Source organism: Grammomys surdaster, unplaced genomic scaffold, assembly GCF_004785775.1.
Source record: "Grammomys surdaster isolate TR1022 unplaced genomic scaffold, NIH_TR_1.0 190, whole genome shotgun sequence".
Classification (NCBI taxonomy): domain Eukaryota; kingdom Metazoa; phylum Chordata; class Mammalia; order Rodentia; family Muridae; genus Grammomys; species Grammomys surdaster.
In genome coordinates, this window is record NW_021604635.1 from 8,641,759 (window position 1) to 8,654,343 (window position 12,585).

Here is a 12,585-nt window from a genome sequence, read left to right on the forward strand (position 1 = left end):
CTTTATTTTCCAAATTTACAAAAGGCTATAATAAAAATGCCCACCTCATGTGGATGTTCCAAGATGAAAGATATTACAAGCTAAATCGAGTATGTTTGGGGTAATACAGTGGTAACCCTTCTCAAATGACACTTATTACCTCTTGCTCTACTAATAATAAGTGTAAAATTACAGGGAAAACATATTTACAAATTCTCTCATAAAGAATTCCTTCTAGAAAGATCATGTGAGTTGAGCCTTGAAAGGTCTCATTCCTTTCCAATCAAGACTGAATTCTTCTACCTGTACCTATTCATCTGTATATTGCTTTCTTCATTCATGGATTAAACAATCTTTTTCAAATGTGAACAACAAGACAGCTTGTGCTCTCCCTATGGCAAAAATTAGCACTTGCCTATCCTAGGACACTGAAAAGAAGTCCCTACATTCAGAAGCTAGCTGAGCACTTAAGGTTAGGTCTTGGTGTTCCCTATTAAATATAAACAATCTCATAGACCATCAATACCAGACAAGATCATGTTGTGATCATGGTACAGCAGGACAAAAAGGGAATCAAATCACTATACAAACATATTTGAACATCCACAAAAGCATAGACATTGTCTAATGACACAAACAACCAAATACCCATGTATCCTGTCTTTCTTGGTTGACTATTGTTTCTTTACCAATTGTATCTTCAGTCTCTAGAGAGTCTTGCCTCAACAATATTTACTGATGCTCAAACATATGTGCGTCTCGACTTTCCTGATAGATCCCATTTAGAGCAAACCCCCTCTTCCTTACACCCTCCCCAGAACTGCACTCTCAAATACAGGAGTCTTTTCTAATGCTCTACTTCTGAAATGATCCATTCTTCTCTATGGTATGTGTTGTTCTGCATACCACTACAGATGCACTACTGAAGGTCTTTCGCTAAAAGCCATTGCAATTCTCTACTTACTCTTCTGATTTCCTATGACTAGAAAATTCTCTGAAAAAGAAGAAGCACTGTCTTAATAATTTTTAGCACCCATATAGAAACTTTTAATACAGTGAGCAAAGCAAAAGTGTTTGTCAAGTCCCTTAGAAATCATTTCCCTCAATGATCAGAAATAGTCCAGAGACTAAGAAGAACGAATTCAAATGATACCACTCATAAGTATCAAGGACTCCTCCAGAAATGAGTCCTGAACAGCAGCTTTGAAAAAAAAATCTGGTCTCAGTGGGTGGTGGTGGCGCACGCCTTTAATCCCAGCACTTGGGAGGTAGAGGCAGGCGGATTTCTGAGTTCGAGGCCAGCCTGGTCTACAGAGTGAGTTCCAGGACAGCCAGGGCTGCAAGAGAAACCCTGTCTCGAAAAAACAAAAGAAAAACAAAAATAAAACAAAACAAAATCTGGTCTCATGACATAGCATCTCAATATGTTATAATTAACATTCAGAAATGTGAGATCAGATTAGCATTATAATGATCTGAAACCCATCAGTAATATTGCTCCTTCAGAAGACCCAAATGAGATTCCTCTGAACCATTTAAATCACCTGCCAATGACCTATGCAACATTTGCGTTAGTGGAAATATTTTTTCAATATGATTCTAAATTCCTTTCAAATTACTATGTACATGAAGTTCAGAAGTTCCTAGTAATTGCATTCCTTGAATTATACTTTTCATTTTATCCTCAAAAAGGCAAAGGAATAATGAAAAGGTCTCCTATTAAATATTTTTCAAAACTTGAAGGCAATATAAACCATCGTATGAATTATAAAAAGACATATAAACATTAAAGACTCTGACTTGCAAATTAACTCAATTTTTAAATAGAAAACTTCTAACTGAAGAAACTCTTTAGAAAAAGCAGGACACAACGGAAAGATCTTACACAAGGGGCAGTGTCTGAATTTTAGCTAAATAAGCAATAAGGAGGGTAATAGAGATCACATGATCTATATTTGCATCTATGCATTTTAGCAAAACTCTGATGGTTCATTAATCTTCAAAGAAACAGCCACATAAACTAATACTAAAGTTGCAGGCTTTGGGAAAATAGCTACAAGGAGCCCTGGAACACCGATAAAGCAGCTATTAATCTGCATAACTACCTTCCCTGGAGAAAGCAGCTCAAGGCTTTCAGTGCTAAGAAGTGCTAAGGACCCCATTAAAAATGGAAATCAGGGATAATGCTGTAGAGAAAGTAGCAGTTAATTAGCAAGAAAATTAGCAAAAAGAAGATAGAATTATTTTGTTTGGTAATGTTTATAATGTAGCAGTGAAATTCTATTAATATCTACCCCAGTCAACTTTCAGCACGTATAAGCTGAAAAATATTTCATAAACATCCTAATTTGAAATTATATATGTTGACCATAAAAACTGAAATTACAAGTCTGGCCCACAACATTAATTTTGTAAATTGAGTTTTGGTCTGCTTCCCATTTTGAAGCTCTGCCCCAGTAATTTCTTTACTTTGAAGATAACCAGGGTACAGTTGAATGTGTATATATGATTTCTGGATATCATCTCCATGAGCGTTGTCATTTCTTCCTGACTTTATATCCATTCTATGTTATAAAAAATAGTCTGTCAATCTGGAAGTAGATTACCACAATTTATTGTTTTGGAGTTTGAAGGATATGCTATTATGATTGTGAATCTAACAATAAAATGAACAACTCGCAGGGACAAGGTATAGTGTCAATGATCTTAATATAGATCTCCCAACAGGTAAAAAATAGTGACTCAGACAAGTCACTCTTTTATCCGCTCTTATGAAGACCTGCGATTTGCAGTAGTCATTCATTGGATTGTTCATTTACCCTACTTGTCTTATTACACATATGCTATGCTCAAGGCAAAGGCAAGACAAAGGCAAAACTTTAAGTCTTACCACCAATATTTACAGTTTACAGTTATGCAGAAAACAAAGCTTCCAAAATGACAAAGGATACTAAAACCTATAAGAAGAAACTCCTAATGTATGTTAGAAGGTAGGGTAGGGGAAGGAAACGCATGCTACAGTAAGTTCCACCTCATCAGGTAACAGAGAAGGAGAATCATGGGAGGACAGAACGGAATTGTATCTCTGAAGATCAAACTTTCAGGTGAGGCAGAGCTATAAACTGCTAAGATTGAAAGGTTCCCAGTGTAGGACTTTGCTATAGAGAATGCGTATTATGAGTCTAGACTAAAATAGCCATTTACAAAGAGTGACCCATTCAGATAGAAGTCGAAAAGAAGTTTCCAAGTGATTAATATGTAATATGTATTTAAAAATCCTCACAATGGAGAGGTGGAGGGGTTCTTAACATTTCATCTTTTTGAGCAGAATCATGTCATAGAATGAATCCCGAGAAAAAAAGGTATCCTTACTATTCCTATGGAAAGTAAGACAGGGCCATCAATAACTTGCTCTAGGTGACATAGGAATGTGAAGTCAGCCACTCTGAAGTCCAGATCCCATGTCATGAAACATATGAGAGTTTGGGGAAAAAAAAACCCACCAGTATTATACTTCTACTAAAATCCTATTTCCATCAATGCTTTAGCCCCACTCAGATAGTTGTTAGAAGACCGGAAGTATTGATCTAAGATTTATGTATGATAGAGATTATTAGAGTAATATTGCAAGTTAAATAACCCAGAAGGAATTTTTCAGTCAGATTAGACAATTCCTGTTTGTTTTTCCTTTCTTGGTAGTCACAGAGCAAATCAAAAAGCATGGGGAATAGCTAGCCCTTATCTTACTATGCACAAGATTGTGTATCAGTGATATGTTTACCATTTATTTGCTAAAGGAAGAAAAGGAAAGAAAGAAAGAAAGAAAGAAAGAAAGAAAGAAAGAAAGAAGGAAGGAAGGAAGGAAGGAAGGAAGGAAGGAAGGAAGGAAGGAAGGAAGGAAGGAAGGAAGGAAGAAGGAAAAGAAGAAATCTCAAAAATCCCAAGACACAACAACAAAGCAACCAAAGCTCTCAAATGAACTCATCTAAACAAAAACAAGCTACCTGGGAGTCCACCAAACTTTTACAAAAATAAATAAATAAATAAATTCAACCAAGTTGAAGTTTAAGCTTCTTTAAGACTCAACTTTAGCATTCATAGTTCATAACTTATCTCATTCCCGTAGAATTTCCCATTGTTTGTAATTTGTTGAAAACCTGAAAAGAAAACAAATCAGTGCTTTTGCTAAATAGAAACTAGTCATGAATGAAATACTGTAAGATTTCCAAAGTATCACCAACTGTGTTACTTCCTGGAGAAGAGAGAGCACCCAGCTCATCTTAATGATTCTAAACCATGATATACTACAGAGCTTCTTAAAGGTATGAGATGCACACTCTCAAATCTTTCCTATATTAGTTACTTAAGACCCTATGAACTCGATTTTTAATTGTGATTTCAATGTAGTTTAATTGATACCACTCCTTATCACTTCACTGTATCTTTGAGAGTTTTCTTTTTAAATTTGGACGCTTAAAATAAAAGCATTTTCACAGTTTGGGATATTTAGCCATTTTTCCAGTAGAGTAGTTGAAACAAGTAATTGACTGACTTTTTCCTTAAAGTAGTGGCGATTATATAAACACTTACTCTATAAAACTTAATATAAACAATTTTAGAAGCATAGACCGTACAGCATTAACATGAAAAATCCCATTAAAGCTGAGATAAAAGCTTTGATAAGTTAGTTCCTTCAGTAACACATTTGTGATACTCTTGATTCAAACCACAACAGATAACAAAGAATTCATAGAAGAGGAGGAGTATGGATCCAGAGATGGCACAGTCATGGCATGATACATATCCCCAATTGTTTTCATGATCTCTAACTACTCATTTGTGTGACTTGAAATGTTGGTCATAAACTCTTATCCATGACTCATCAACAACACCTCATCCATAGACAACCATATGTGTATTTAAGATGTATTTTACTTTTGTGTGTATAAACTCCTTTTTAGTTGATTTCTAGAATTATAATATTTAAATATGTTTTGCTTTGGGGAAGAGCTACAAATCTACTATTTTCATCTCAACACATGTAATATTCCTTGAGAACAAGCCCAAAGGGTTAGAAATACTCTAGATGAAGAAGGATTGTATGATTGGCTGCCCGTGGGGATTTTCTAGTGACTTAACTACACAATAGGGGTGAAGTGTATTATGCCAATGTGGTTTACAAGCATTCTAAAGCCTTTTTCTTCATTCATTAATTTTTTTATTTTGAAACTACTTTGCTTATCTTCAGCTAATATAAGTTTCAAAAATTAGCTTCATATCCCAGTGGAGAAAGAAACTTTGGTTGAGAATGTGGTGTCACTGTTTGTACTTCCCCTTCCTATTTATTTATTTATTTATTTATTATTCACTTTACATCCTGCTCACTGTTTCTCTCCCAGTCACTCCCTCCCACAATCTTTCCTCCCATCCCCACTGTGTGTATTTTTTTATTGATAAGTAGTAAGTTCAACAATATACAACCCACCAAACAGTGAAGCCCCCTTCTGTTCTAAAAATGACAACATGAGACTATTTCTGAAAGTATACATTTTATTTCCCCAGGCTACTATGGCAGTGGTTTTAGGCTATATACCATTTTAAAAGAACTCTCATTCAAGAGTATAAATAGATCACAAATAACATCATACATCCTGAAATGACGGGGAAATTCTATTATTTTTATACTTCAAAACATTCTAGTATTTTTATCCTATAAGTACCAATTACCAAAAATCACAAATTACAAGTATTAGGGTTGGAGAGATGACTCCAAATTTAAGAGCACTTGCTGCTCTTTCAGAGGACCAAGGTTCTATTCCCAGTACCCACGTGGCAGCTTACAGCCATCAGGTACTCCAGTGTCAGAGAATTCATTGCCCTCTTCTGACTAACAATGATGCCAGGCATATGTATGGTGCACTTGCTTACAATACAGGCAAAATACTCATACATATTAAAAATATATTAATAAATGTTTTATAAGCTACAAATACTGATTATTGGTTTATTTTCCAAGGTAGATTATAAAATAGTGTGTAGGCAACAAAAGAACAGTGGGAGTGGAGGGAGGGAGTAGGCAGGAAGAAATATTGTTTTAAGAAGGATGGAGGAAAAGGAGAAGGCAAGGCTTCCCACAGAGTATTTTGCTTCTTATCCAGGTGATCACAAGAAATACAGAGACTTTCCTGTACTAGGGGCTCCTCTAGCCCTCTCATGCACAAAGGGTAGTCATCCTCAAGCTTAGGGGACAGAGAAAAACCTCATATGCTTTTTAGACACTTATGAGCATAAAGCCAAGTTATATACCTAACAAAGCAAACAGCAAGTCTCCTAATTTTGTTCTGTCCCTCTTCTAGCAGAATGGGTGGTCGCAGAACACAGCAGATGATTCTTAAGTAAGATCACACACAAAAGTATAAGTCAAAAAGATGGAATTTGATTTTAAAAAATAACACTCAGAAGTTCCTCCAGAGACTTTTTTCTGTTTTGCTGTTGACTTTGTTTTGGGCAGCACTGATAGGACACAAGGCTTTGTAAGTATGAAGATCTGAGGTCCATCACCAGAACCTATGTGAGAAATGGTAGCATACACTGATAACCCAAGCCCTCTGAAGGCAGAGGAGGCAGCTCCCTCATGCTTAGTGGATATCTAGCTTAGCCTATTTGGTGAATTACAGACCAATGAAAGATCCATTTTAAAAGCAAAGTAGACAGTAACTGAAAAACATGAAAGTTGTCCTCTGGCCTCCACACACAAATGCATATGTGCACATTCACACCTGTACATACACAACATGCATATACATGCACACACCAAAAAAAGGAAACATTTTATCAGTTCATAATTTTGTGGGCTCTAGACCAAGACCAAGTTGACCTCGGTGCTGTGGACCTCAGAGAGAGCAAAACATCACAAGTGAGAAATAAGAGTATATCAGCAAAACCACTCCCATGGTGAAAGCAAAAAGAGAAGGAAGAGACTGAGGTCCTACAGTCTTGGAGAACCTGCCACTAGCCCCCAACTGGTGCCCAGGCCTTTAACACATAGCAATTGGCATATCAGCTGTCTTTAAAAACACCAAATAATATTTTCTAAAAGATCACCAAGTAACAAGATCTTAAGCATAAAGTTTTTGATGGATTCTAGATTGAAAATGTCAAAGAAAAGCACTCATCTGTAAGAGGATCTAGGAATGAATTTGAATTATAGATAATATAAATCTAAGAGTTCTTGACAGAAACAAAATTCTTTAAGAACCGAGCTATTGTATCACTTACTGTCAGATACTCAGGAAACTTAAAGCATGTCTAAGTGTAGAAGTAGTGGTTCATTTTAACAATGCTGTGATTCTTGTAACATCTCTACTTCCAGGTATCTAAAATGTTAGGGGTGGATGTTCAACAAACCAAAATCTTCAATTGATTTGCCCCAGTAAGTAATAATGCAGAAGTGTTTAAATTGTTTTCCTACTAAGGAAAGTCAAGATAAAGACATAAACAAACATACTGTATTTTGAACTAAATAATTAGAAATTAGACGAATCCTCTTTCACTGGTGTTCCATTGCCTCCTCATATTCACTAAGTAAATACAGACAACAATCTCTCTTCAGTTCCATTTACTGAATTCAATTAACCACGTTAATTTGAACAGGGTTGAAATGGAAAACTGTGAAATATGGACTAAAATCCTCAATGAAGATATTAAAATGTTTTTATGTGATTGCTTTGATAACAAATACTATATGAGTCTCTTGAACATCCTCACTTTGAAAACTGTGAGTTAAAATCACTTATGTTAGTGAAATAGAGATACTTTTTGCAACCCAAAGCATTCAGCCTAGAGGTGGCAAGAAACCAGATACCTGGGTGAAATTTCCATGTGTGTCTAGAAGGAAACAGGTATCTTGCTCTAGCAAAGATCAAGTGGGAGCCCCTTTGAACAGTGCATAGGGACACCTACTATGGAAACCAGGGTTAGCAGGGATGGAAATGCAGTTGACAATCGACTCCAAGAGGAAAAGTCTAATAAAAGTGAAAAAGTGTTCTTGGCTATAAACCAGCCTCGTGAATTCATAATTAACCACAGTACTTTAGCTGCTTTATTTTGTATTCCTAGACAGCAATCTAAATTAGTCCAGACACTATGCCTGGCCTTTTAACCAGCGTATGTGCACCCTGGGATTCCTCATCTTCTTTCAGTCCCTCAATGGCAACATTTGTACTCCAATAAGGATGAGTACACCACATAAAAGAAGTAAGAGCTTTCATTCAAATTAAGGGAGTCTAGGCAAGCTAGAGATCTTACAGAAGAATTGGAGTCCCTAAGCTACAATGAGTAAAAGATACTGAAACACTAACATATCATGAATTCAAGGCACTACATAATAACATTAAAGTGTTTGTTCTGATAATGTTACACTGAATGTAAAATATGCAAAATGCTTGACACAGAAACAAAGCATTAAGAAATATATGTAACTAAGCATTTAGCGGATGAGAAAAAGATGCTTCCTTTTCTGTTTAGATGTGCCTCTAGAATCATCCACCTTTATGGGAAATTAAGTGAGAAGATCTAAACTGCCACAGAAATGAAGTTCATTCAAGTCTTTAGTTCACTCATTCTTTTCTTTGAAGCAAGGTTTACTGTGTATCAGAGGCTGTCCTTGTATCTACTGTATAGCTCAGTCTGGCATCTAATATGCAGCAATCTTCCTGCCTCAGGCCCCTTGGGTTACTGAGATTACAGGAGAGCACCACCATGCCCAACTAGGAAATCTTCTCATTTGATAAATTCAGCTATTCCCACCAAAAGTCTAAGTCAATTAATGTTTAGTTAGGCATAAATTATAGCCTTGTTAATTTTAAAAGTTCTTGGTATTTGGAAAAAAAATCTCAAAAATCACCAAACTATCCTTTCTTTAGAAATGCTAGGGGGCTGGAGAGATGGCTCAGCAGTTGAGAGCACCGACTGCTTTTCCAGAGATCCTAAGTTCAATTCCCAGTAACCACATGGTGGCTCACAACCATCTGTAATGGAATCTGATGCTCTCTTCTGATGTGTCTGAAGATAGTGACAGTGTACTCATATACATAAAATAAATAAAATTTTAAAAAAAGAAAAAAGAAATACTAAGTTTGGAACCCAGTAGCAATGGCCCATCGCTGCTGCTTGCCATTCTGTTTCCTGGGACAGTAAGAGATGCCCAGCTCACAAAGAAACAAAACTTATGGGGGAGGCGGAGTGGATATGATCAAATTACACAGTATGCAATTCTCTAACAAGTTAATTAAAATATCGTAATAAAATAACAATAAAAGAAAGTAATCAGAAAGAAAAATCTCTAGATGAGAACACGGGGGCGGGGCAGGGGGGAGGGGACCCTCAGAGATCTCCACCGAAGGGTTCCCTTCTTTATTATATGCCAATTTCCTGAAAGACGTTCTCTATAGTAGATTTCACTGGAACTCATCACCAACATTGAATCTTTACCTGCTTTCTAATCCACCAGATCCTGCATGTCCATTGCTAAGATTACATTTTATCTACTTCCTAGTCACACAGCCCTAACATACCCACCAGTGTGCCTGCTCTCTGAATGGGTAGATGCATGCATGAATGTGGCTTAAATAAATTTATAGTTTTTCTTCTTTTATGCCATTATAAACTGTAAGAATTATTGAATTACTAAATGAACTCTCTTGTGCCGTTGTAAACCATAGGAATTATGGAATTATTCAAATAATCTCTCTCTCTCTCTCTCTCTCTCTCTCTCTCTCTCTCTCTCTCTCTCTCTCTCCTCTCTCTCAGAAATATTTAGTTTGGCTCATAGTTACTGAAGGTTTTAATCTGTCATGGGACAGCAGGCATAGTGATTAAGTTCAGGGTGGAACGAGCATGTGACAGACTGTATGGTGTAGCAGTAAACACACAGCAAGGTGGAGTAAAGGCTAGGTACACTCTGCAGAGGCCTACCACCTAGGCACAACTCCCTAAAGCTTCAAACGCAGCGCCACCTGCTGGAGAAAAAGATTCAGAACCTGAGTGTGCAGGGGATATTTCCAATTCAGTCCATAAGATGTAGTTAACAACATTTTGTAGTCCATTTTTTACAAGGTTAGATAATTTAACCACGACAATCAGAAACAGATAACTGGAACTCAGACAAAAGGAAATAATAGTAAATGCGCTCATCGTCAGCCCCCTGTCTAAAATCACTTTTTCAGAATGAAATCTTAATCTACTGTTGAAAGAAATAACGCCATTACTTTTCTTCTTAAATTTTGCTGTCTATACCTGGCTAGTTTTTAATCCTAAAAAACAAAAGCTATCGCAATTTTAATTCACCAGAAAAAAAAAAAAACCTACTACTACTGTGTAGTTGTTTTGTAAGTTGGCCCGCTTGTGAGCCTACCAGAATGGAAATGGTTGTGGTTAGCTGTAGGATTCGTAGCATTAGTTTGGAATGCTTGCAAAGTTAACACTAAGTAAACAAAAAGCCTCAGATTTTTTATTTGAAAGTAGGTTTAGGAGAGATAATAGCTGCCCGTAAATGAAATGTAGTTCTACTGAAAGTGAGGCAGAGGGAGAATATTAAATGGATTGTGGGTGTGCCCACTGGAATCAAAGTCATTTTAGCAGTAATCACCTGCGTGTTCTCTCTCACTTTGTGAGAAAGACATGCTTCAATTAGTAGCTTCTGAAATGTCTTTCCATACACTGGATCTATCTGCAGATGAGAGGCCGTGGATAGGAAAGACAGAGCCCGAACTCAGAATCTAACCCCGAGAGAACCAAGTAAAAAGCTCAGTATCCAATCCCGAGAGAATCAAGAAAAAAGTATGGCCTGTGCTACTCACGGCTCTGCCTGGAGACTCCGGTCCTCCGCCACATAATTGGAAGGAATGTAGCCCTGCAGCTGCTGACCTAAGCCAGATCCCTTCTTCTCCAAATGCCTGGCCAACCACCAGCCCTCATGCGAAGTGTCCAAGACTTGGAGTTTGTCGCCGGCACGGAAGCTCAGGTCTTCTGCAGTACGAGCTTGGTAATCAAACAGAGCCACAAAATACTGGCCATGGCTTCTCTCGGGCTCTTGTGATCTGGGAGCCTCTGGGGGACAGTAGGCCCCTGGATTCTCAATCACCACTGACTTGTCTGCCTCTTGGGACCAGCAGGGGAGAAAAGGCTGCAGGTATGCCCAGAGCCGCACACAGACGCTGCCCATGGTGTTCTGGCTGGTAGTAAAGGGGTGTGGGGGGATAATCCTCTCCCCACAAGCTGTACAGAGCCACTGTCCTCCTCCACCAGCTTCCAAATCAGCTGCAACTCACCATATCAAGCAGACCTATAAAGTCCTGCTTCGGATCTCTCCGGCAGATCTGGGCTTGGCCAAGAAGACACTCACAGCTGGCTTTCTGTTTGTAGCTGCTGCCCTGGGGCAAAAATCAAGAGGGGACTGAGCAGGAGGTCCAGTGGGAAGTTGCTTCTTCCTGACTGCTTGGGGACCCAACAATAAACAAAATAAAAAGTGTCTTATTTAGAGAGACATCTGAGAACAAAGAACAGCCACCTCTCCCTCTGTCCCAGGAAAAAGTTCCGGAGAGACTGATTCCAGGCAAAAGCTCCCAGGCTGGCCTGCTCCAGCTGCTCTCACCCTGCTTCAAGCCTGCAGCTGAGCCAGTCCCGCTCTCCCCCGAGCTTTCCTTCTCGCTAATGAGTAACCAGGCCGTGGAGGTTATCGCCTTTAACATCCTGAGCTGTACGGACTGTAATAATTCCTCCTAACTTCCTGGTTTCTTTTTGTCTGATCTAAAAGGAACTCCCAGGTCAGCTTTACCCCTCCCTCCTCCCACACCCAGGATAAACCAACCCCCTTACCAAGAAGCCAGATTCTTAAAGCAGCCAAAACCCATACTCTAGAGAAACAGGCTAGCCCAGATGACTATCTGTCTTGTTATATTCCCAACACAGAATGCAAGGCAGAGATTTATTTCCCCACAAATATGAGCAGGATTGTTTTGATATTGGTAGCGAAAATTTTGAAAAGAGAAAACTGGGTGTTTAGGTATGTTCTGCCAGACATGGGGCAATTGGGAAGGAGCCATGAGTCCCTACCATTTTTTTTTTTAATCACCAGGAATAGATTTTAATAGCCTCAGTAGTTTCTGAAAAAAGTAGAAAAGCAGCTGGGTGAAATGCTGAGAACCCGAAAGGCTGCTTTTTCCCACAGAGACATTTCATTCCCCATCGCTATTTCTGTAGCGCATGCGCCCAAGAACACACAGGAGGAATAGGTGGCAGGCTGAAGAGAGCATTTGTAGAGATGCTGTCTGTTGAATTTGGACCTCAGGTCCATACTCATTCTGAGTCCGCGGTGGGTGTGGTGGGACCTCAGAACAACCGAGGCTCTGGTTAAGATAGCCATTCTGAGGCCAGCAGGATTTTGCCCTGCTTCCCCTGGTTCAGGGCCATTGTCGCCCTAGACCTCAGGAACAACTGTGCAAATTATCTGCACAGACTTTGCACTGGTAGAGAATACCGCAAAATTTCTCACTACGTGTCATTTGGTTAAAGTCAAAACACTTTGTTTTGTGTAAGGCATTTTAA

The 12,585-nt window shown here is 38.4% G+C and overlaps 1 protein-coding gene across 1 annotated transcript in view; it reads right to left on the minus strand.

The window, feature by feature from the left end:
• Positions 1–11,219, minus strand: part of Frk (fyn related Src family tyrosine kinase) — a 93,479-nt gene extending 82,260 nt beyond the window's left edge. The window contains exon 1 of the mRNA XM_028769058.1: positions 10,839–11,219. Within this exon, the coding sequence (XP_028624891.1) occupies positions 10,839–11,203 (365 nt within the window). The 5' untranslated portion in view covers positions 11,204–11,219. The remainder of the gene's footprint in view (positions 1–10,838) is intronic.
• Positions 11,220–12,585: the final 1,366 nt, after the last annotated feature.